Source organism: Myripristis murdjan, chromosome 13 (genome assembly GCF_902150065.1).
Source record: "Myripristis murdjan chromosome 13, fMyrMur1.1, whole genome shotgun sequence".
Lineage (NCBI taxonomy): Eukaryota > Metazoa > Chordata > Actinopteri > Holocentriformes > Holocentridae > Myripristis > Myripristis murdjan.
Genome location: NC_043992.1, coordinates 22,344,996 through 22,369,406, shown reverse-complemented (window position 1 = coordinate 22,369,406; position 24,411 = coordinate 22,344,996). Strand labels below are relative to the sequence as shown.

The following is a 24,411-nucleotide window of genomic DNA, read 5'->3' as shown; positions in this document are numbered from 1 at the left end:
TGAGGCGAACCCCGCGCAGAGCTAGTTTCGACCGGCGAAACGGCAGAGGCGGACAGTGTCCAAGTTTCGCAGACGGACTTGCGCGGAGATGGGAGTGGTGGCGCAGCGGGGGGAGGTGCCGACAGATTCGGCTTGGCGCAGTGACAGTTTTGTGCCAAAAGGCTTCGCCGAGGTGCGCCAAAAGCTCGCCATCTGAAACCACGTCTACTTTCCGCGCAAGGCGGAGCGGAGCCGGCGCAGTGGAAGTTTGGCTGGCTGGTGCACATCACCAAAACCTCACGATCAGCACAAACGGTGCCAATCTCCTTTGATCTGACATCAGCTGTGACAGGACAGTTAATATGGAGATATATGTATGTGCTGATTGTGATCGTAGCATTGAATAGTGTTTTTTTCGGTATTTATTGCATCATTCATGTGCCTGACATCCCGGAAGCCTGCCTGTGAGGTTTTGGTGACGTGTGCGCACTGCTCGCCGGTCTCCGCTCCGTGCCTGTCTCCTGGGCTCCGCTCCGCCTGCGGCAGTAGACCTCCTTGTCAGCTGTGTAAACTTTCATTACGCCTTCGCGCAGCGCATTTTAAAGGCGAGGACAGGGGCTCATTTGATTGGTTAAATGTGAATCGGCTGTGTCAAACCCACTCCACGCCTTCTCTCCTCCCTTGCGCCGGTAGGAGGGACGGCGGAGTATTTGCGCCACCGAGAACGGCGTGCCAAACTTGGAAAATCCGCCTGGCCACACCCAGTTAGCGAAGCGCATCTGCGCTACGCCCCCGCCTCGCCTGGTCTGCGAAACTAGAGCCCTTTGTGTGATTGTTGCTCTTCTGTTGCAGCATTGCTCCCTCCCAGGAGGAAACTTTTGAAAAATTTCTTGAGCAAGCTTCCTTAATACTGCACTGCAAAAAAAAAAAAAAAAAAAAAAAAAAAAACTCCTTCTTTACAGGTCAGTTTGACTCAGATTCAGTCTTAAAATCTTGTTGTTTTTTAAGCAAGTGGAAAAATCTGTCAGAGGCATGAAATAATACTGGCTTCCAGCGCTAATTAACTGGTTTCCAAATGGGGAACTGGGCTGATCTGCCTTATTCTGCCGTATTTCAACATATTTATACTTTTTCCTATAAAAAAAAAAAAAAAAAAAACTGACACAAGTGAAATTGGAAATGAGTAAGATTATCTCCCTGTACGGTTTTAAGAAAAACAAGATTTTAAGACTGAATTTAAGGCTAAATTTCTTGATGGATGTTTTTTATACATTGCTACTTGTTGTTGATGCAAAAAAGAGCACGTACAAAGGAAGAATATTAAATATGAACAAGAAATATAATTAGCCTAACAAACAAACGTGCCTTGCTATTTTGAATCATGAGAACAGTCACAAAGAGCCTTAAAAAGAAAAAAAGGGAGACAGAGGAACTAAGAGGTGCAGCTGTGCGTTTGTGTGTGTGTGTGTGTGTGTGTGTGTGTATAGGGAGCAATTGTGAGAAGGAATGTGGCTATTGGTGGGCAACAGAGGCTGAAAATTCAGAGTTTTGTCTTAAAATGAGATGAAATGACGACCGGCACTAAAAAAAAACAGAATCCAGCTGTGAACACCCATTAAAGTTAATAATTTTTGAGACCTTTATCCAGAAAAGTTTTGTTTTTGGAGACAGAATCATCTGCTAGTTTGAAATACCAACTGATGATATTTCAACCTCCTCTAACAAAATGTTGACTGATATAAAAAAAAAAGTCCCCTGTCATCTGTGATTGTGAAATGTCAACTAATGGAAATTAGTCAGCCAGATTTGCTCCATTTGGGAACAAAAACCTTTAAATTCTGGTTCTTTGTGTTTGAGTATGCTTGTTTATGTAATATCTTCTAATATCTACACTTGTGTATCTTTGTTTATTTGTGTGTGTGTGTGTGTGTGTGTGTGTGTGTGTGTGTGTGTGTGTGTTTAGTGAGAAAGAGAGAGAGACATTTGCCTGCCAGACAATCTTGTGTATCCAAGGCCAAATGGAATTTTGTTCCTAAATAGACTGAGACAATTGAGCCCCTGTGTGTATGAGACTATGTGTATGTGTCTGTGTGTGTGTGTGTGTGTGAGAGAGAGAGAGAGAGAGAGAGAGAGAGAGACAGACCCTGATAGTAGATGCGCACGCACACGCTCACATGCACTCCTAACATCCACACGAAGTCCTCATGGACTTGGCTAATGCGTTTTCAAGTTCATTCAAGGTGGCAGTGGCAGAATTCATCATGTGGATCCTGGGAATGGGATTGAGCCCATTCATCCTGCCCTTTATAAAGGAGAGCGGCCTGTCATACAGCTTCACATGCTTGCTGTAGTTTTGGCCACACGCACAGAGAAAAGACAGACATGTGACTGGAGCAGAATATGAGCTCTATGTAACATACATGCTAACATGCTAAATGTGTTAGAGGAAACACTAAAAGATGCATATTCCTTGAGCTAATCAAGCACAACGTTGTCAACTTGGGTACATTTTTTTCAGTGATGGTATCGGAGGGAAAAGTCCAGCACACCATGATGGAAGATGTGGATAATACACAAACTCAACACTGGCAGGACCTTTTCTGCATTCCCAGCATCTCAAAATATAATAAGGGAAACAATCCCACAGGCAGGCCTTGGGCCAGTCGCTAACAAGCTGCATCAACCATTCAGGTTTCATCAGAATTGGAGCAAACTGTGAAAAGATATGCCTTCGACGTCCGCTCTGAGAGGCAGACAATCAAGACCAGGTTGAGACCTGGAATATGGCTGGACAGCAGCTGTACAGTGACTGTACCAGACAGCACTTTTCAAATCCTGATCATCACTACAGTTAAATAGCAGCAATTTAATTTTCATATGAAATAATTACCAAGGTCTGGACTCGTAGCCATGTGTCCTCATAGCCATGAATATCATCCTGCTTCAACAAGTCCTGGAAGTTGCGCTAGTTAATTGCTGACATGTCCAAGCACAGAACTTAAATTTCTGTTAAATGTCTGTAAATGGAGGGATTGACAAAATGGTATAGATAGTAGTGATGCGACATGCTGTGCCGAAGCTTCGAAGTCTGTTTTGAGTAATCGAGGAAATATTCAGTGAGGGCTGTATCAAGGCTTGTATCAATGATGTATAAGCTGACATGAGAGCAGTGTGCTAGTGGGGAAAATCTAACACTTGGCTGACCAGTGGTGTAACTTCATCACTCAGTCGTTGTCAGTAGTCAGTAGCCGTGTTTACGTGGACTCTAATATCCACTAATAATCAGAATAATAGCCCAATCAGATTAAAAATGCCTCATATAACCGCCTTAATTAGAAGAGATTGGCCTGATAAGAAGGAATTTGCCATCAGGTTGACAGGGTTGGTGTAAACCTTTTATAATCTGTTCAACAGGAAAATATTAGCACCTAATGACCATGTAAATGGTCAATGTGATCACTTCTCTCTGGTTGCAATAAATATATTCTTTCTGAGCATGTTTGCCTCACGTGGGAGGAACACCAGGTGACGTGACGAGTTTCTCAGAGGGACAGAAACATGGTGGCAGCAAAACACCACTGGTCGCTGACTAATACAACTTTTTCGTTGATGAAATCTCTAAAGGATTGTTGAAAGCCAGCTGGAGACCACGAGTGGTTCAAATGAGTGTTCGAAAAGACAAACAAAGCTAGAATCCACCGATTCGTCAACAAGATCAAAAACTCCTGGGAAAGTTTGAGAGCTGCCTATTACAAAGCTAAATGTCAAAACGGTAAAAGTTTATGAAGTCTTGTGGACAACCTTATGGGAGACTGACCACAAACATGACTTAGCCTGTATTATGTTTATGTTTCCAGAAAATTACAGGCTTCCCAGCAGGCAGAACCACTTTGTGCATGTCACAAAAGTTATATTCTGGTTAATGCTTTGGGGCTTGTAAACGTCCATTTTATCTGATCACTTTCTTAAGCATCCATGTAAACAGTTAAGCTGGAATCTAATCAGAATGGTTTCAGTCAGGTTGAAGAAATATTGTCCATGTAAGTGCAGTGAGTGACACAGTGACGGACATTACCGTTCGTAGAGCTGGCTTCACTGCTGCTGTCCAGCCAAAATGCCAAGGGCAGCTGACTGCACACTTTACTTTGAAAAGCAGTCCCAAAGACGCCCTTTATGTTACCTTGCAGAGGCACTGATTTGCTCGTTCCGATGTTGTGTATGGTGAAACTAATAGACTGTCTATGCCCCACTGCTGCTGAGTGCCTCTGGGCAATCTGCTCTGTGGGACATGTCCAGAGTTTTCTCCCACTGGAGATGCTGACATCTCACTGATCTCATTGGTCAGGCAGCACAGGTGATCAGAGTCACTCCGAGCTTCATGTCGGCTGGCTGGGCCGATGAGCACAGCTGTAGGTTTATCCGTGGCTGAGCATCTAGTGAAGCGAGAAACCCTGGAAGACACCCAGATCTCTCCTACAGCTGGAGTTTAAACACAACATGATGCCATCTGAAGAAGAAAAAATACATGAAATTTAAACATTTAGACAAGATACTTACTTTTTTTTTTTTATCACACATACTTACTTATGGATTAATGGCATGATATCAGTCCCAACCACTCTATTTTTACAACCTACTCATCTGGAAAGTCCTTGAGTGTAATTACTGAGCTGGCTTGCATAAGAGGAATTTAGCCTCACATCATACTATTACTCAGACTTTTTGTCTCTGTGTATCTGCCTCAATCCCTCTTTTTGTGTCTGTGCACGTTTCCTTTTATTTTTACTCTGCCCTTCAGTCAGACACAAGTTTATACTAGTGAGTGTGTGTCTGCTAGCACGTCTGTGAAAAATTGATCGAATCTGAAGGTGTTTCTGGGCACAGCTCTCAGAAGGCCACGGTGACAGAGACAGGATGGCCTGCCGTTTCCTCTTTAGCCCATATTTAGAACGCTTGCCTTTTGGCTCGCACCACCTGATGGGGTTAAATTGCTTCGCCCTTCTCAAGGTCAAAGTTGTGTATCACTCTGTTCCTTTTTCCTCTGAGGCGACGCGAGCTGCAGGCAGCGCGTTGGCAGGTGGAATAGGAGGTAGTCACTATTTTTTTCTGGTTCAATCTCCAGTATGAACAGTACCTCTATTTATATAATAGTATAAAATGATGGGAGCTGAAAATGAAGCTAAAACACTGAAGGAGAACACAACAAGCAGATTGGACAAAATCATGAAGGTATCACTGAATAGGGCAAAACAGTGAGGTGATTCTTTGTTGGTATATGCAGAAAATTAGTACATACAGGCGCAGAAAGCTGTATCCATCCAAGATATAACAGAGCAAAACTGAAACACTATTTATGTTAGCAACAGCAAGAATAGTATTAGCTCATGGAGGTCTAAACAATGCCTTTAATAGAGTCAGCAGGTGGTATAATCAGGACATTGCTTGTTTTTTTGTTTGTTTATTTTTTTTTTTTCTCTTCTTCATTTCACTGATTTGGAATGATTCCCGATTGTTTGCATGTATATGATGTTGACATTTAACACTGACAGAAGGGTCCTTGTAAAGGCCAACCTATGCTGATAGGTCAAAAAACCTTTGCAGCTACACCTTGGGTGTGTGTGGGTCATGCAGAGCCTGCAGTTGTTGCTTTTGTGCACTTCTATAAAGCTAACACGCCACAGGAACCGTGACTGGGCCACTTCTTTGGCTTTATACTTCTTCCACTGTGTTTGCAGTTGATTTCCACTCACAGTAAAGATAGCATGGAGCGAAGCAAATAAAGACCACTGAGGAGGTTCAGAGATTTATTTACAGATTTCTGTAGGACACTTCATTCCTAGATTATATAGATTGCCAGATGTGACTAAATGCGTAATACAAAATACACCAAAATATCGGATTGGGCACTATCAATATGTCAAAAAATGTATACCTTTTATCAAAAACTGTAACTCTGTGCTACTTAATTCTGTGCTTCCTTATCTACAAACCTGACAGTTTGTACTTTTCAGTGACTGGATCGCTGAAACCATTGGGCTGGCTTTTTCAGGAAATGTACTAAAAAAGGCTGCCCAGTGGTATTAAAATGAATGACAACAAATAAACACGTTCACAAGAGGCAGAGGGGACAAACACTCGTGCTTGATCAAGAAGAGAAGCCTTTTCAAACATTTTCATATTTTCAGTCACTGTCAACCATCATCTGCTGCACATTTCATATGCAACAAATATCACATTAGGCTTGATTGTCTGGAAAATATCACTTTTGACTGAATCATACCAGGTTGGGTGAAATTGGCCTGTTTTGAATGTGTTATGCTGCATTAGTACTTTAAATGAAGGGCATTTTGTCAGCCTTGTTTTCCAAACCGTTTTTGTTGGTCCTTTTCCATAACTCAAACCCAGATCATCTAGTAAAGCCTGGAAATATGCTAAATCTAGCCATTCATTCGTCTTATTTTTAAAGATAAATTCGGATTATACTGACATATTGCTTCTGGCATTATTATCATATTGTTATTATTTTCACCTAGAAAACAGATGGATAACATGACATGAGTGTCATGTTATAATAATAATACGGAAGAACATCGGCCTTGGTGCCAAATGTACTGCACAAAGAGAGAGAGAGCGAGAGAGAGAGTGAGAAAGAGAGGGAGAGAGAGAGAGAGAGGGAGAGAGAGAGAGAGAGAGGTAACACTGATAAAGGAATAAAAGATGCAAAAGTTGAGGAATTTATATCATCTCACCAGCGCTGAGGCTGTCGAGCGAGATGAATCAAGTGCACCTTAAATAGTTCAAGTGAAATTATTTCAAAGAGATGAGATGTGATTATTGGAGGCCTATTTTTTCCCAGGTCTGGCAAGGAGATAATGGTGAGGGTACAGGTTAAAGAAAGACACCGCCTGTCAGTGTTTCACATCAAAGAGGTAGATAATAAAGCCGTGGGAGACTGCCTCTGTGGCATCTTTTGACAGCACCAAGTATGACTAAGAATATTTAGCCCTTACACACGTATAGAGATATATGCTGCGTGTGTCTAAAGCAGGGGTCTTCAACGTTTTTCAAGCCAAGGACCCCCAAACTTATCGACTGATGGAGCAGGGACCCCCTTCAATATATATTGTATAAAATTGTGTTTTATATTAAACTGGGCCTAGTGACATTTATAAATGTATCTTGTTATTGTGCATTCAATACTAAGCTATTCAAATAATACACAGGTTTATTTATTCAAGTTTTTATTTTAAACGTGCAAGGTAAAGTGACAGCAAAAGGTAAAGTGGAAATAAAAATAAGTGATGGCCTACTAGTGCCACTGCCATGAATAAATATATCTGTAACATTTCAATGTGTATTTAAAGACTTTTAAATTTGTGAGGAAAAAAAATGGGTAAAAAAAAAAATAAATAAATAAAATAAAAATTGTCTAATCAGCCAAAAAATTTCACGCCTGCCCTGCAGTACCTCCGCGGACCCCCTGGGGGTCGCGGACCCCTTGTTGAAGACCTCTGGTCTAAAGCATTGCATAGTATGCACACTCACATTTCTTAGTGGTGGGAGAAGGGAACTGAACTCCCAAGACTCTTAGTGTTATAGCCATGTTATATCTTTACCCACTGATCCACACTGCTGTAAGTTGGGCTAAGCCAGCTTAGTCTGGAGCCTGTGTGCTCTTGACTCAAGCAGCAGTGCCTGGACAGTCCCAGACTCCCAGCACTAACATGAGGACACCATCACACACCATGAACCTGGAGTGAGAGGCGAAGGAGGCTTAGAGTGTGAAAGAGGCAAAGTGGGGGCTTGCAAGAATGAGAGGGAGTCAAAAGGAAAGAGCAAACAAGAGAGACAGACACAAAGAAAACTGATTTACACCTGCTATTAGAAACCCCTGAGAGAGGGAGAGAGAGGAGAGTCTTAAAAAGGGCTCTGCCAGTGAGAGACAATGCATAACAGTGGTTACTCAGACACTCTGAAGTGGCATGGCAGACAGCGCTAGTTTCTTAATGGTGAGTCACTTTGGGGAAAGTTGTCATTTTGTCTGCTTTGTAGGATTCATGACAGAGAAATGGCAGCGGGAAAGGCAATGTGTTGTAGTAACTTCACCGTTGCAGCGCTCTGACATTTGGAGGACTTTTTACTCTGATTCCTCACAGCTCAGATATCATTTGAGTACGAGCTTGTGGCCATAGGGGAGAGCTCGGTTGGTTGTCTCACAGGTTTGTTGTCACAGTGTTTATTACAGTGAAACTAGAGGGTGCTGTCATGCCTTTTCTATCTGGCCATTTTGTTGAATGCGCACATAAAGATGAGGAGGAATTTTGTCATTTTTATGTTGGTCTTGATTTTGTAATAAATGTTTGTAGGCTATTAGGCATTTCGTAATCAAACATGATTTTTTTGGCAGAATGGTCAGGGACTTCAAAAGTGGTCATTGGATATTTTGATGGAGATTAATCTATTCCAATCTCACTTTTTCATCAGATGCTATGTTAATAATGAATTGTTATGGAACTAACAAAAAAAACCCACTGTAAATACCCTCATTTAGGACTCTCACTACAGAGGATAATTCTAACAAATATTTACGGTTCACATTCATGGTTTAAGTAAATAGATTTTGTTTGTTTGTTTTTTGAAACTTCATAGATAACTATAATAGAACCAACCCTATATGTTGTGATGACCAACCCTGAGTGTCTTTGATTGCTAATAAGTTGTTGTGGAAACAACTTATAAGAATGAAATGGATGGCCATTTAAACCCAAAGCCTTAAGCCTCCCTCTAATGTAGGAATGACTATTGTAACATGAATTGATCATGAGCACGTGAGAGTAAAAAGTGTGACAGCCAACCCCAGTCTCCTCTACTGTTACCCCAGTGCTCTCTCCAGCTTTGTCTCTAACCTCTCCCTCTCCCTCTCTCTCTCAGGTCTGTTTCGTAAATGTGGACCATCAGAAAATGGACCGTCATGATGAGAAATGCATCAAGGTGAGCAGAAGTCTTGCCCACGCTCCCTCTGTCCCTCTTCCTGACAGTCTTGTTTGGTCCCTTGTCCTCTCTCTCTCTCTCTCACACCTTTCATCTTCCAGGATCTCTGTTCCTTGTGTTTCACATACTGTATATGCTGCAAACGCTGGTTCAGTTGCCATGGATTCAGTATCATTAGCCAGAATTAGAGGATTGATTTGTTTAGATAATGTGCAAATTTGTGCAGACTTTTGCTGTCGATGGTGGCAGTGGTGGGCGAACCGCAATCACTTTACATGATTCAAGACTTCGCACAGGAAGGATTTTATAATTATGTAACTGTGTCGGAGCATAGAGGACTAAATCATGTTCTTTTTAGGATTTGGACTGAAGTTGCTCAACACAAAGTTTTTTGTTATCTACCTCTGTGGTCCGCGACTCTCTTGCAGAAACTGGCATCGGTGTCTCCAGACCTGCCAAAGCTTGTTGAATCGCTGAGTGTTCACCAGCCCAAAGAGAATGAGATCCTCCTGCTCGGTGGCTTAGAAGCCTCAGATGCTTGCCAAACTCACCCACACTCCCTCTCTCAGGTGAGTCTGCGGTGATGCATTCAAATCCTTGAAGGAAGTTTTAGTGTTTGATTTCATCAGCTCTGAGAGCCAGCTTGTGAGCTGTTCATTTTTACAGCGATGTTGTGTGATTAAAAATAAACCTTTGGTGCCTTGCAGAATCAACAATTTTATGTAATAAAGTGGATTTTAACTAGTCACTTAGCTGATCTCACTCCAATGAAAACTTCCCTCCCTCTCTGCCATTGCAATGGAAAGAGAACAGTCTAGCAATCATGTAGAGGAAACACTTTATCGAAGTTATGATACTGGGTTAAATTATGAAAAACATACATTTATTTCAGAAAATTATGAAACTACTCCCTTGTTGTGGATACTAAACTCTTCATGTCTTTGGTAACTTTGCAAAATTAATGAGGGTTGACTGAAGCAAAAACCCTTGGGACTCAACTAACAAAAAAAAAAACAAAACAAAACAAAAAAAAATGGAATAAGCATGGAATTCAGTATAAGTCTCCATTGCTGAAAAATTCTATGCTTACTCCACGTTTTTTGCGAAGTGACTCTAAACTATCCTTAGTTCCCTTCCCTACTCTCAATTTTACATGTAGTGCACCTTTAACAGAGCAGACTAAAAATTCAGTATAACATTTATATACTGAGGCCATCCTAATATTAGGCCTATCTGTAAATGAGTCTGTATAGCCACTCATGATTTGCCTTAAAAGCGTCACATGCTGGTTGTAGTCCCTTTAAACTGAAAGTGTTGAAACTTGTCAATCACACCATTGTTACTTTATTAAAGCACCATCCTAGAACCAACACACAGCTGGAGGAACCTGCTCATACAGATAACCTTGCAAGAGTAGGACAGATCATTTTAAAAACAAGAAAAACAGGCAGGAGAGATTCACATGTATAGTATATCTGAAGGCTAGATTAGGATTGTTCAGATCTCATCATACGTGTGTCTCAATGTATGTGTGTGTGTTTGCATGAATAATATGTGTTCATACATGTTTCTACCAGGGCCAGCAGCAACAGCGAAGTGCAGTTGTGTGCCTGGTTCAGTGTTCAGGGCAGAGACACTCCACCCAGCCAGGCAGCATCATCTTTGAGGTCAACAAGTTCCTGATTGGTCTCCAGTGGGGAAAAGAGCGACAGCCACAGCAGGGCCGAGCAGCTGGACAGCGGCTTGATGATGACACCAATCGCTCCATCTCTTCCATAGAAGAAGACTTCTTGACCGCCTCAGAGCACCTTGGCGATGACAGTGAGGACGATGGCTTCAGAAACGGTGCGGCTTTTTTTTTTTTTTTTTCCTGCTTTGTTTTTAGAAGTATTTGCATCTTGTTAAATAACATCCACAAAGCTAAATTCTGACTAACAGTGATCAGGTGCCACTTATATAGCATATAAAATGCGCAGCCATAGCTCAAAGAAAAACAAATGACATTTATGCATTGTAATCAGCAATTTTACGCACTGATGAATGCTGAACTTCCACGAGAATCTCATTATTAAAGCCGTAAAGCTTAAATATTTCTAAATGATTCATTCAGTATCAAGATGTTACTGTGATAGACTTCGATTTACTTGTATATTAACTCCAAATGACCTATTCAAGTCCTTGTCAGAAATCTAGACAGCATACCATGTGGAATGAAAATGACAAATAAGTTTGGTTTTGTAGTTAAAAGTCATCATTCTACACTTCAGAACTGACAATATTGCTAGTACAACAGTACATCCATAAGGAAAAGTTTGGGATTTTAAACTGTTGGAATTTGGTAACTGTTCTAAAGGCTTGTGGGGACCAAATCTGTTGCTGCATAATCCATTATCTCTGAGCACTGAGTTTTCTATTCCTCTATGTTCGAATATGAAGGACAGCCGTTTTGCAGCCAATGCACATGCAGAGAGCTTTATTCACAAACTGTTTCCTTTCCTTTTGTGTTGCCTGTCATTCTTCATCTGTAAAGCCCACTTATCTTTGGCTGTATGTACAGTTCAGGCCCATCGGATCTGTTTATGGTGAATGTGTAATTGAGACAAGCTAGGTTAAAACAGATCAATGTTAGTCTTAATTTAGACAGATATGAATCTGAGCTCCAAAGCCACAATGCAGGAAAGCCTACGTTAATCTATAATTAATCTTACATATAAAATTCAGTCCAACACAGCAAAGGTTTCACTCCTTTTGAGTCAATGTAATATTAATAGATAGGTCATCACAAATAAGAATTATATTTACTATCCCTGGGAGGGCTGGCTTAGTGAGCCCTCCTCGGGCATAAATACTGTAAGGGGGAAGTCAGCTCTGTTAGTCTCTGAAAAACAGGGTAATATTCTGTTCTGGTTGTGATGTTTTGTGAGACTGATGGAGCTGTTTTCTAACCATTGTGGACATTTTTCACTTTCTGCCTGTCTCTTTGTCTCTGTATTCTTCCTGTCTCTCCTCAGAGCCAGAGAGTGGCGATGTGGCAGAAGGCCTGGTCGAGGTTGCACAGAAACACTGCATCAGACTTGCATGTCAGAGGGGACAGCTGGCTCATCGTCAGGACAAGGAGGACTTTGAGGTGAAAAAGGAAGGGCCCCAGAGAGCCAGTCTCCACACTAAGGAGTCAGCTGGCCACTATGCCACCAACCTGGCTGAGTCAGTGCTGCAAGACGCCTTCATCCGCCTGTCTCAAGATGAAACGTCCTTCATTCCTGAAGCTGCTGTCAGTTTGTCCCTCTCCAATCATCCCTCTAAGTCTTCACGTCCTTCACAAGCAAAAGAGCCTACCCGACAGCGCACCTGCTCCTTTGAACTCCCTAAAATTGTCATAGTTCAAAGCCCAGACAATTCTGAGGGGGCTGCAGAGTGGCCAGGGACCCAGGCCTCTCAGGTGCCTGACGATAATGTCCCTGCTGAAGACAAAGAGATGCCAGAGGAAACACAGCCACACATTCCCCATTACAATGGAGGACAGCCATCCAAACATGTCGAGGTGGCTTTGGCTTGTGCTGCCAATGTCATTGGCACCATTACTACCCCACAGTTGACAGAACAGCTCACCACTGAGCCTGGTTCAGAAGAAGACACAGAGGAGGAGCTGCAGGAACCTGAGGAGGGAGCTGACTACTCCTTCTCATCAGCCATGTGTGGCATGGCTCAGGTGGCTGGGGCTGTCGCAGCATTGGACCTAACGGAAGAGTCAGGAGAGGGTGGTGACTCAGACGCTGATTCCACCGAAGTCTACACAGCATCCCGGGGGCTGATGTCTGCAGCCGAGGCCTCCGCTGCCTTCACGCTTCACTGCAGCGTGGCAGAGGGCACCAGTATTGAGGCCTTCCGTGCTAACATTGCTGAGGTCCTACACAGGGAAGCAGCTGAGGTGCTGGCTCAGCCTCGGGGCTACAAGAGTGTAGCCCATCTGCTGGAGGACACCCACAACAAGATAGTGGATGGCATTACTTGTCCAAAAAAATCCCACCTGGATGAAAAAGAGGTGGATGAGTTAATTGGTGAGGTGGCAGACAGCCTTTTTAAACATGCTTTGGAGAAAGCAAAAAAGAAAAAAGAACTGGAAGGTCCTGGAAAAGATGCCCCCAGCCTCCAGGGCTTTCTGCAAGACAGTGTGAACAGTTTGCTCTTTGACATCCTTTGCTTGACACAGAAGAAAATCAGTGACATTTCCATCGATCAAGGGTCATTTGACACACAAGAGGGTGATGAATGTGGCAGGGATGCTGCGACCACCAAAGAGGGAAGGGATCCATTAAGTCAATTACAACGCATGGTCGGATATAGCCAGTCCAATAACAGTGAGAACCACAGCGGCATGCTACACTGCACAGATAAGTTTACCGTGGTTCCTGGACGGAGTGAGGAAAAATATGTACTAGACGAGAAGGAAAGTGACCTCACTGGATCATCTTCCCCAGCACGTAGCAAAGAGCTACAGCAGCAGTTATACAGACAGGGTCAAGCTAAAGCCACCTCCTTGTCTGCTAAGGACTGCTCTGACCACCAACAGATCCAACAGGTCAGTTGCACCATCAAAGAACCACTGAGTGAGATCTCAGGCTTCAACACAGAGAAAAAGGGGAGAATAGGGGCAGGGGGTGACAACAGACAGGCCTCCCTCACCCCACAGTCTTCCCTCAATTCCTGCAGCTCCCTACTCTCTCTGAAAACAGACTTAGAGTCCAGGACACCTGTAAATTGTTTTGCTGATGACCTTGCAACTACAGTGGTGTCTATGGCCACAGAGCTGGCTGCCATCTGCTTGGAGAACTCCACAGGGAAGCAGCCCTGGTTCTGTGCCCTGAAAGGGACATCTGGAGAGGGGCCTGAAACCTACTTGCTCCCGGCTTGCCGCACAGTGCTCAGGAGGAAAGAGAGCCAGAGTGGCTGTGCTGCCTCTAAGAAACATCGGGCACCACGTCTAAGCGAGATCAAGAGGAAAACGGAAGAGCAGCCAGAGCTGATGGAGCGGTTGGTGAACCGTGTGGTGGATGAAACTGTCAATCCAGATGAACCCCAGGACCCTTTTGCCCTCTTTGCCTCAGAGGTCACAGCCAGGATCATGAATTGCCCTGAGCTCAATGTGGTTGATACCTCCAAAGCAGGCCAGCCACGTAGCAGGCTGCAGTGTGAGAGGTGGAGCCGAGGGAAGGCATCTAGTTATGAGAGCATTCCAGAAGAAGATGGGGACCCCTCTGGCACACCCAACACTTTGGGGCCTGGAAGCCGACTAGGCCAGAACTTGAGCAGGGGTAGCTCAATCTCTAAGCAGTCAAGCTGTGAGAGTATCACAGATGAGTTTTCACGGTTCATGGTAAACCAGATGGAGACAGAGGGCAGGGGGTTTGACCTTCTTCTAGACTACTACGCAGGGAAAAATGCTAGCAGCATCCTGGCTGCAGCTGTGCAGCAAGCTGCCTCCAAGAAGAATGGCCACCTTAATGTCAGGACCTCCTCCTGCTTGTCCAAACAGTCCAGCACAGAGAGCATCACAGAGGAGTTCTACAGGTTCATGCTCCGTGACATGGATAAGGAGAACAAAGAGTATGGCATTACCAAGACTAAAGAGTGGAGCAATAGCCTGCTCCCCCCTTCTCCCAGAACACCCTTCTGTATACGACAGTCCTCTGTCCCAGATCGACGCTCTTCAGACTCCCGACTGACTGTTAACTCACCCATCAAAGCCAACTCTTTTGATGGATTTGCCCGCAATGTGCATGGAGACACACTAAACATTTACCCCACCAACTCAGTGTCTGCCACAGGCCTCTGTAAATCAGACTCCTGCCTCTACCAAAGGGGCAAGACTGATCAAATCACTGATCTACTGATTCATGAGACCTGGTCCAGCTCCATTGAGTCTTTGATGAGGAAAAACAAGATCATAGCTGATCCAGAGGACAGCATTGAGCTCGAGGCTGCAGGAGACCCACAGCCCCATGTCCAGCAGTTTGCTAATCGCCTGGCAGCTGACATCGTAGAGACTGGCAAATCTGCACTGGGGGGCCAGGATGGAGCTGGGGGCGCTCTTGGGTGGCAGCCACAGCCACACATGCCTGTAGGTGAAAGAAGGAGGGGGTTCAAACAGTCTCGGCCAAGTTGTAGTAGAAGCAAAGCCAGCCAGGAGCAAGCTGGCTCTGCGTCAGGAACTGGGGCAAGTGATAACAGTGCACCACGCATGAGGGGTCCCAGGGATGTGCCACTGATCCACATTGAGGGAGATCAAAAGGATGAAGAGACGTCCCAGAATCCTGAGAGTATGGGGGCACGCCCCCAAGACATACCCCCAGAAATGTCAGCCCCCAAGCGCACAGAGAAAGCATCACCCAGCAACAGCAGGTAAGCTCACCACCTGCACAAGTCACGATTCTTATGTGTGAGAGTCAGTCTCCTCCTTTAGGCACAAAGTTGTCATATCACAGCAGCAACATGAGCTTAGATGGGAAGATTACATCTTATCAAAAACACTGATTTTCTGCAAGCTTTTGATCTGTTTGATGGAGTAAGACAGAGAAAGGGGGAAAAAAATCACAAGGTAGTGTTATTTTAAGGCACTCATGGAGTGATTGCTTTTCTGAAAATGAACACTTAACAAAGGATGTCCAGGCCCCACAAATAGATAACTGTCCATGTGTACCATAGCTATTTATAGTGTTTGATCATAGAGTGGCAGGCACACAGGGACCCATTCACTTGGAGACGCTAATCTATTTTAGCAGTGTGTGGGGTTTGACAAACCCTTGGCCAGACTGTGATTCATATTGGCTGGGTGATGTACTGTGTGCAGAAAGCTTTTAGTAGCTTCATCTTTTATCCACTCTGTGGTGGTTGAACTCACCTTGATCAGTAAAGGCTGTGCTCCCACATCACACTTACACTGAAATCACATCACACACACACACACACACACACACACACACACACATCATACATTTGTATGCGCACTGAGACTGTATTATCTACTCAATGTGAATGACAAGGAATCAGGCTGTTGCAGTGGATTAAGGGCGCTTGAATACTTCAGAAAATCCCAATTGAACTGCAGCAGTGCTAGGTGGCTCTAGATAGAATGAGGTGTTTGTAAGTCAGTTCAGTTGAAATAAAAGCGCTTTCATTCTTTTTGGTTGACAGATTACTAGACATAGTCACTTTGGAACAAGCCTATAGAGGGGTACCAGGCTGACAATTTAATAAGAGGGGACTTAGCAAGGTGACAAGTTTCACCTGGACACTACAACAGCGTGAGTGGCCTTTCAATGGAGGCATTCAAGTAAATCCCAGGAGACCTTTTAGGTGGACACTCTGGGAGTAATAAAGCTTGGAGCCAAAAGAAAAAGATGATGTGATGTATATAATCGTCTGTCAGCTGTTTATGATTACTTATTTGCAGTGAATGTTTTAAGCCCCCTATTATGTTTGAGGTCAATTTGACCCCAGCCAATGTTTAATGTCTCTAAATAAATGATTGACATCATTTTTTTTTTTGCTTCATATTTAATGACTTTTCCTAATGTAATGGGCACTACTGGGTAAACATGAAATTCACATGATGATCTGTTTTCAATCTCCTGTACACACTTTGTACGCATCGGTTATAAATATCATAAATCTGTACTTAGAAATAATATAAAGCCATTGAAACACCAAAAATTAATATTTCTTTCCAATTTTAGATCAGTCAGTGAGATTTTATAGTGATTTGCATATTTTTCCATAGTCGCGTAATAGGAATACTGGATGTATAAATGGGGGTGGGGGAGTGTTATGCTTTGGTAACAATTCTAGTTATAACAATTTTGTGGAGGTTTAAACTGCTGGGGTCAAACTGACCCCAAACATAAAAGATGTTGGTAAATTTGAACATAACAGGAGGGTTAAATGCTTTAAATCACTCATAACACTCTGATCCTGAAGAGAAGACATTCAGAAGTGAATAGGAAAACAAAAACCCTAGAAACAAACAAAACAAAACAAAACAAAAAAAAGCTGGAAGGCATCAGTGCCTCAGGAGAATCACAGGGCATGCTATATTTTCACTCGACAATAAATTTAATCAGGGAACAAGTGGAGTGCATCTGTCTGTCCCTTGTGTAAGAGTGGAACTCATTGCTTGCCTAGTCAATAAAACCTGATTTCCCTGTGGAATTCTTGAAGATGGCAGCCCTCAATCATCTGATTATGTCTTAACTTAATCAGTTTCCTAAAAAGCCATGACAGTGCAGTGGTGCCTGTGAAAAACATGGCTTTGCAGATGCATTCTCAAAAGTTCTCAAAATAAATTTACTTTTATGTGATGCATACAAGTGGAGGAAAGAAACTCCCCTGACAGTGGCTTTTACTATGTATTTAAATTGTATTTCATTTTCAACTAAATTTGTTCTACTGGGATAAATAGTGGATAAGGAGAAATCTTGTCTTCTTGCCTCTGGTATACTTTTAACAAAATTCAAAAGGATACTCACAGAGAGACAAAAAAAGGATGAATAGCCATAGTAACCACACAGTGCAACCACACGGACATCATGTATGCACAACACTTGCCAAACCATCGAGTCGATTGGTCACTCCCACCATCTTGCGGTTTGCTCTCCCCAGCAGTGAGAGGGACAGGCCAGCTGCGGTGGTGGCTGCAGTAGTCAAGAGGGACAAGCGTTCTATGAGTGCTAGCAGTGAGGAGAGCATGGGGAGCTGGTCCCATATAACCCCTGAAGATGACCCCCACGAGGAGACCAGTAGTTTTATCCAGCTGAGCGAGGGGTCAGTAACCGCTGCTCCTTGTGCAATCATACCGCTCTAACTGCTGCTACTCCCACCCTCACCCCACTCTCATTGGCCCATCGCTACTCACACTTGTGCTGTCCTGTGCCAGTGCCAGTTTTACCCCTGCTGCTGCAATATCAAAGCCTGCTGAGGCAATGTATGGCAGAGAGCCCACTCCACACTGCCCTCTCCATAGCTTGCATAGAAGGTTGGAGCGCACATGCACAGACCTGGCTGCAGTGGTCAGAGTTATGACCTCTCTCATCAAAAGCCTCCGGTTTCAGAACATTTGCTTCACCATTCTCCGCTTCACTGAATTCCCATTTCTTTTAGCCCCTAACACCAACATCTTCAGCCTGTTTAGCCAAGAGCTTGGAGTCACTCTCTATCACTGCTCTGTCCCAGCTAGTTGAAATAAGCTGCTGTTCACATAGGCCTTGCTTTCATGGTGCTCTAAAAACAAGATACATGTTAGGAGTATTAAGTCTTACCAAAGTAAGTGTTGGTCCCTATGCAGAATGGTTTGTAGACTGTTGATTACAGGGAGAGGGGGGCAGCAGGAGGGCTCTACATTTTCAGCTTGGCAGTGATACACAATACCTGCTTGTTGCTTAATAAACTGCAAAGATAGCTGTCTGCGCCACCATAACTCCCGCTGTTCCCTGTAACCTGTCCATCCACCTGTTACTTTAACTCCACCCCATCCCCTAATTACCTTCATGCTGTGACACAAGGGCATGGCCACTAAACCTGCCTATCCACCCTACCCGTATAACTCCCACCAAATTCTCCTCATCCTCATCTCCGGACAGGCTTGCTGCCAGCCACAAACCACCAGCCTCCCACTATGAGCGTCCGATTCAGCTGCAGCTGCTATTTATATGTTAATCACTAGCTAATGAACAACATGGCCTGCATCACTGCGCCTCGTTATTGCTCTCTTCACAAGCCAGTGATCGTGTCGCATTTCTTAAGACAAGATGTGAATGATGCTCTCTGTTGTTTTTTTTCATTGGTTCACAGAAATGGGACCAGCAGCGCATCCAGCCTGGGCCTGGCAGACCTGGATGCCTTTACTGATGTGCCCACCCAGAGCACAGTAGTCAGGTAACTGTCACTGACAGGACAGGGTGCTGACATATTTCTCATCATGCTGTCACTGCAAAGCCAATAATTACATTTTTTCAAAGATAAAATTCCTGCACACAGTATGTTGCTTTTTCCGATGTGCTCACCCAGAGTGAAGCAATTAGGTGACTAGTGGCTGACAGATCACAGTGCTAACACATGACATGACATGAGAGATTGTAGCTCATTTATTATTATGCTGTCATTTTGATAATAATCATGCTCTCTTTAATAGACATAAATAGCGTCTTCAGAGTGCACTGCATTTCCAAGCTGGAAAAAAGATTTATGTATCTATCTATATCTATCTGGATAGATAAACAGAAAAGACAGAGATATAGATAGATACACACATACATACATAAATAATACATTCTGTTTCTGCCTGTTTTATTGCACATGCCCTATGCAAAGCACAGACGGGGTTATGTGTTCACCCGTCTGTCTGTGTGTCACATATGCAAATCATTTGTGCTATTCAGATCAGATCAGAATAGAATCAAACATTGCAGAAATATTTACGGAGAGGCAAGGAACTCCAGCATTTTTATCTTAAATTAGGAAACGATTGTTCCCAAGTCCCAAGATACCTTGCACACGTCCAGTATTTCGGTTTTAGCATATTGTGATTCTGACCTGTTGCTTTGTTGTGTCGACTTCTGACACACCAAAGCTGCTCGCAATGAGGAAGTGATGTTTGTAACCATGGAGACAGACGTGACAGGCTTGTAAACACTAAGGGTGAGCCAACTGGTTAGACATAATGACTGTCCAGTAGGGATGTTATGATGCTGTTTTTTTTTTTTTTTTTTGGTCATTTTGGGGCTCAACTCTCTGTGATCTGTGATCAGAAATATCACATTTGTTTATGGATGGAACAGGGCGACATGAGCTCACTGTGCACCACTGAGGAATAAATTAGCAGGAGATCAATCCATTAATGGTTTTTGTGATTGTACAGAAGTTTGTAAATTTGTGTACATGTTCAGATTCATGACTGAAATGCTTTCACTCATCAAAAATGTAGGCGAGTGCTTTAAATGAATACAACACATTACAAGCATTATACTACGTGCAATTTTGCCTTTGTCCATGTTGCTATTTTCTTTGCAGCACCAGTTGTGGAATATTTAGTTCAGAGATATGTAAATACACCCTTCAAATGCTATTTTTTTCTCACAGTGAGGAGACAACGAAAGGCCACCTGCCAGGGACCAAGGAGAATGTCTTTGGTAGGTGTAGTGATGGATTCTCATGTCCCCAACTCCTTGTTCACCTTCTTGTTCAACTTTACCATCTCTCTCTGTCTTGCACACCAAGAGTTCCTGAGTGCATCAACCTATGTGTCATATCTGTGTTATTAATCCCTCAAAAGGAGACTCTGTTTTCAATTAAGGATGTTCATCAATAATTGAAAAGGGAACATCGTTCTCAAAGTGTCTCAACACAAAGATGGTCTGTGTTTGATGATTATACTGGAACAAAGATTGTCTAAGAGAAAAACTGAGCCCAGGGTAAGCTGATCTGACATTACATGTGTTTGTGTGCACTCCACAGCCAAAACCCCCTTCACACAAACTGAAAATCATAAATGGACATTGAAAAGACAGCTGCACCCAACACCGCACGACACACTGAACACATCTGCATTCTGTCGTATTTGCACTGATGCATTTTTACATATTTGGTTTTTGTCTATTTCTATCATTTAGTCCTTGTTTATTCTGTCAGTCTGTTACCTGTTTTTTTTTTTTTTTTTATGTGAGCCATGTCAAAGACAAATTTCTCTCATGCACTAAGGGACAATGACGTTGTCTGAATCTGATCTTTCGCATTTGATGCCCAAGTGAGTGTGGGAACCCTGGAAAATAAATTCATGAACACAACTCAGCTGCAATGTGGGACATATTGGTTTAGAGTTTTTTAATGTATACCACTACATAATCATAGACATCTGGGTAAATACTGTACAAATTGGGTGCTAGAAGAGGATACTAAGTAAGCACATGATTTTGTGCAGGGTTTTTTTTTGTGTGTGTGTTTAGAGAGGTGAGGGAGCTCATAGTCACTGCGAATTAATTTCTTTCATTAATGACATGGACTACTGCTAAATAAACAATAGGTGTGACTTGCAGAGTCCAGTGTCTGTTGCAGCTTAGTGAATGTGAGTGTCCTGAATGAGTCTGTCCCATAATATGTGCTGTTATCTTTGATCTTGCAGAGAGCAGTTCAGTGAGGACAGCAGGGGGCAGTAGCAACCTCAGGGAGCTGTTGGTGGTGAACTGTGACCTGGAACCAGAGTGTGTGGACTCAGAGCTGAGGGTGGCTTTGCAGTGGATCGCCGCCTCCGAGCTGGGCCTCTCTGCTCTGTATTTGACAAAGTCCAAAGAAATTAGGGTCTCAAAGGTAGGCAACACTGCAAAATAAAATAATAAAACCAAGCTGCAAGCATCTAATTAGCAGGATGCAAGCATATGGGGCAAATGATTTGACAGTGAGAATACAAGCTTGATTCGTTGTTATGGAAGAGTTCCAAAGATCTCAAAGATTAAGCATTTTGCTGAAAGCTGCAACTGCAAGTGAAATGTTTCCTGACATGTTGCTATTTGAAACGTTGCCAATTGCTCTGCCACAGTACAGATATTCTTTTCTTAATGACAGTCAAACCTAAATTTGGGATTCAGATTCTCCCAGCCAAAATCTTTATTAGTTTCAATATTGGTGAAAAAAAAAAAGTCAGGTTTTATGTGTGTTTTTGTTTCCTCAGTTCCAAAGGGTGGTCCAACTGGTGTCCCAGAAGGCATGGCGCATTGCTGACCTGTTCAGCGCACTGCTTCAGTTCTGTAAGCTCCACGAGAAAGAGGAAGAGGAGGGCAGATCTTTGTCCAGCCTGTTTGATTGGCTGCTGGAGACCTTTTAGCGTGGGCCAGACCCGTCAGTCCGCAAACAAACACACATGCCCACCTGCTCACCACGCTCCTCTGTGCCCCATCCTTTCTCAACATGCCAAACCATCACACTAGTGTCTCCTAATGCTGTCTGAAAGCACAACTTGATCCCTCCTCAGCACACCTGAGAAGTTCATCCGCCTCACTGCCCTCTGCCCTTGACATTATCCATGGAGGATGTGTTATTTTGTGTGTGTGTGTGTCTACAATCATGATTGGACTAGTCTCCCTTTAATATAAGCACGTTTTGTTTTCAAATGGTCAGGTCTTGTGAGACACACACACAGTAAAGTGTAGGTATTCAGGTTTGACATTCTTAATAGGAATGAATCAGCCTTTAAGAAACTCTAGTCAGCAGGTTTTATCTGCTTCAGATGTAATATAATATATATTGATTCTCACAACCAAATTATGTTATTAAGTAATTAATTTATTTATTTGTTCCAAATGAACACACAAGACACAAGGTACCAATAGAAGAGAGGAAAATCAGGTTCAGTTTTCCCCACAATACAAAATGACGAATAGCCTAAACTTTTGTATAGAGACTCCAATGTAAAACAGGCTGTTGAAATGTAAGCCCAGTAAAAGCCATCCTTCCACTTCCTCCTGGCAGCCACTTGCAGGCGCACATATGCTTTAAGTAAGCAAGATGTCCAAACTGTTGTTGTTTTTTGTTGGCCAACACAAACACTTCTGTTGTGACCTTGACTTTCAGTTCTGAGTAAGTACGTTATCTTTGTCGTTCATGTTACTTGAGAACTGTTAATTTTGGATAGCTGTACATACTGTAGATTCTGAACTGCTGCACCTTGGAGTAGTGGACTGCTCTCATTAGTTTTTACAATGTCAGGAAGACAGAGGTAGAGCAAAGGTTTGTAATGTTGAATTTGTATGTGAACCTGGTCTGTATCTTTCTCTACATAGTGGTACTCTAGTGTTTTATCGGAATGGGGAAAAAAAAGCACACAGTTCAGCTGTCAACTCTGTCACTGTAGAACTGAATGTATTTAACTTTGGACATCAATAAATTTCTGTGATGTGAAATACATATGGTCTAGTCTTCGTCATAACCTTTCAACACCTACACTGACTACTAACTAGAATGGACACTCATCATTATATTGTGCTTTTAGAAAATACAGCTCCATGCTCAAAACAGTAGACATACAGGGCAGTGTATGTAAATGTAACAAAAGATTAGAATGAAATCCAACCGTCACACCATTCATACATACAGGGTCTTGTAATTAAATTTTATGTTGAATGGACATAGAATTCCAGGTCAGTATTGTTACTTATAACATCTGAACTTGAAGTCATAAAAGCTACGAGCTTTATAGCCACTCCTAAGTTTAAGAGTCAAATGCTGAAGTACAAATGTATTAAAGGAATAATCCAACATTTTGGGAAATATTCCCCTTTTCTGATTTATCCCAACTGACACAATGGGATCTATCTTTCACATTGCGCTACCCGTTGCCACTAACCGCTACCCGTGAATTATGCATTTAGCAGCTTCCACTATCCCTAAACGGTATCTTGCTGCCACACTACCTGCTATACATTATGCCGACTCCATTATTTGCACCTGGAGGTGTGCCCATGGGCGTGTTTATGCGCATTCCCTACAATTTGCTATCTTGATCACACACATTAGGGAAAGCGGATAGCGGGTCCTCAAAACCACCCGCTATCCCATTTGGGCTTTTACAAGGGCGCGCCCAGGCGGCTTCAATGCGCGTCCACTTGGACACATGTGGATGTGCACATGTGGCTCCACCTCCCCAATTAAAAAAGCCACCTTGCTTTAGCCTCAGTTGAACCCCTGAGAAAATGGCAGCGATGGTACTAAATCGCGACCTTCCTCTCTCCATCACGGGTTTCGGTTTGGCAGATTTGGGATAGCGCAGCCTGCTCTTAAAGACAATGGCACCTGGCACACTGATTGGTTTAACTGGCGTAATGCCCAAACCACGCCTATGCATAATGTAACTGGTAGTGCAAGTGTTTTAGGGCTAACGGCAGGTGTGCAAGATAGCAACTTTTGCAGGGGAATACCTCTTACGCAATGCTAAATCCCTAAATAACGGGTTTAGGGACTCAAGATAGGACCCAATATGTTCAACGCCATTTTCTCCTCAGTACGTCCAGTGGTTCTGTTCCTAAGGATAGCATTTTGTGTTAGCTTAGCATAGAGACTTAAAGACTTAAAAAAAAAAAATGATAATACTACAACTAATAAAAATAATACTAATAATAAAAAGCCCAAGCTATGTATTTGAAATACACATGATACACTGTGTAAATAAGACAGCTTTGGAGTTGCTATAAGGTTTTTTTTTCACCTTGGCAGAGCCAAGCTAATGATTACCATAAACTTCAAGTCTTTATGCTGAAGTAATGTGAAATGCTACCCACAGGCCCTGAACCACTGGACTCACCAGTCTGGGTAAGTCAGGAGAGAGTGTATTTCCCAAAATGTTGTGTGTTGAGTGTTCCTTTAAGATAAAACTGTTGCTTTCTGTTGCACTGTTGCTTTCTA

General features: G+C 43.0%; 1 protein-coding gene across 3 annotated transcripts in view; it reads left to right on the top strand.

Annotated features, from left to right (window-relative positions):
* Positions 1-22,917, top strand: part of sphkap (SPHK1 interactor, AKAP domain containing) — a 136,349-nt gene extending 113,432 nt beyond the window's left edge. For 2 of the 3 annotated variants that reach the window (XM_030067604.1, XM_030067605.1), the window contains 9 exons: positions 8,911-8,970; positions 9,399-9,539; positions 10,548-10,815; positions 11,982-15,369; positions 17,626-17,787; positions 18,814-18,897; positions 20,101-20,150; positions 21,140-21,324; positions 21,686-22,917. In XM_030067604.1, coding sequence (XP_029923464.1) covers positions 8,911-8,970; positions 9,399-9,539; positions 10,548-10,815; positions 11,982-15,369; positions 17,626-17,787; positions 18,814-18,897; positions 20,101-20,150; positions 21,140-21,324; positions 21,686-21,838 — 4,491 coding nt within the window. In that variant the 3' untranslated portion in view covers positions 21,839-22,917. The remainder of the gene's footprint in view (positions 1-8,910; positions 8,971-9,398; positions 9,540-10,547; positions 10,816-11,981; positions 15,370-17,625; positions 17,788-18,813; positions 18,898-20,100; positions 20,151-21,139; positions 21,325-21,685) is intronic. The other variant, XM_030067606.1, reaches the window with a different exon arrangement.
* The last annotated feature ends 1,494 nt before the right edge of the window (positions 22,918-24,411 follow it).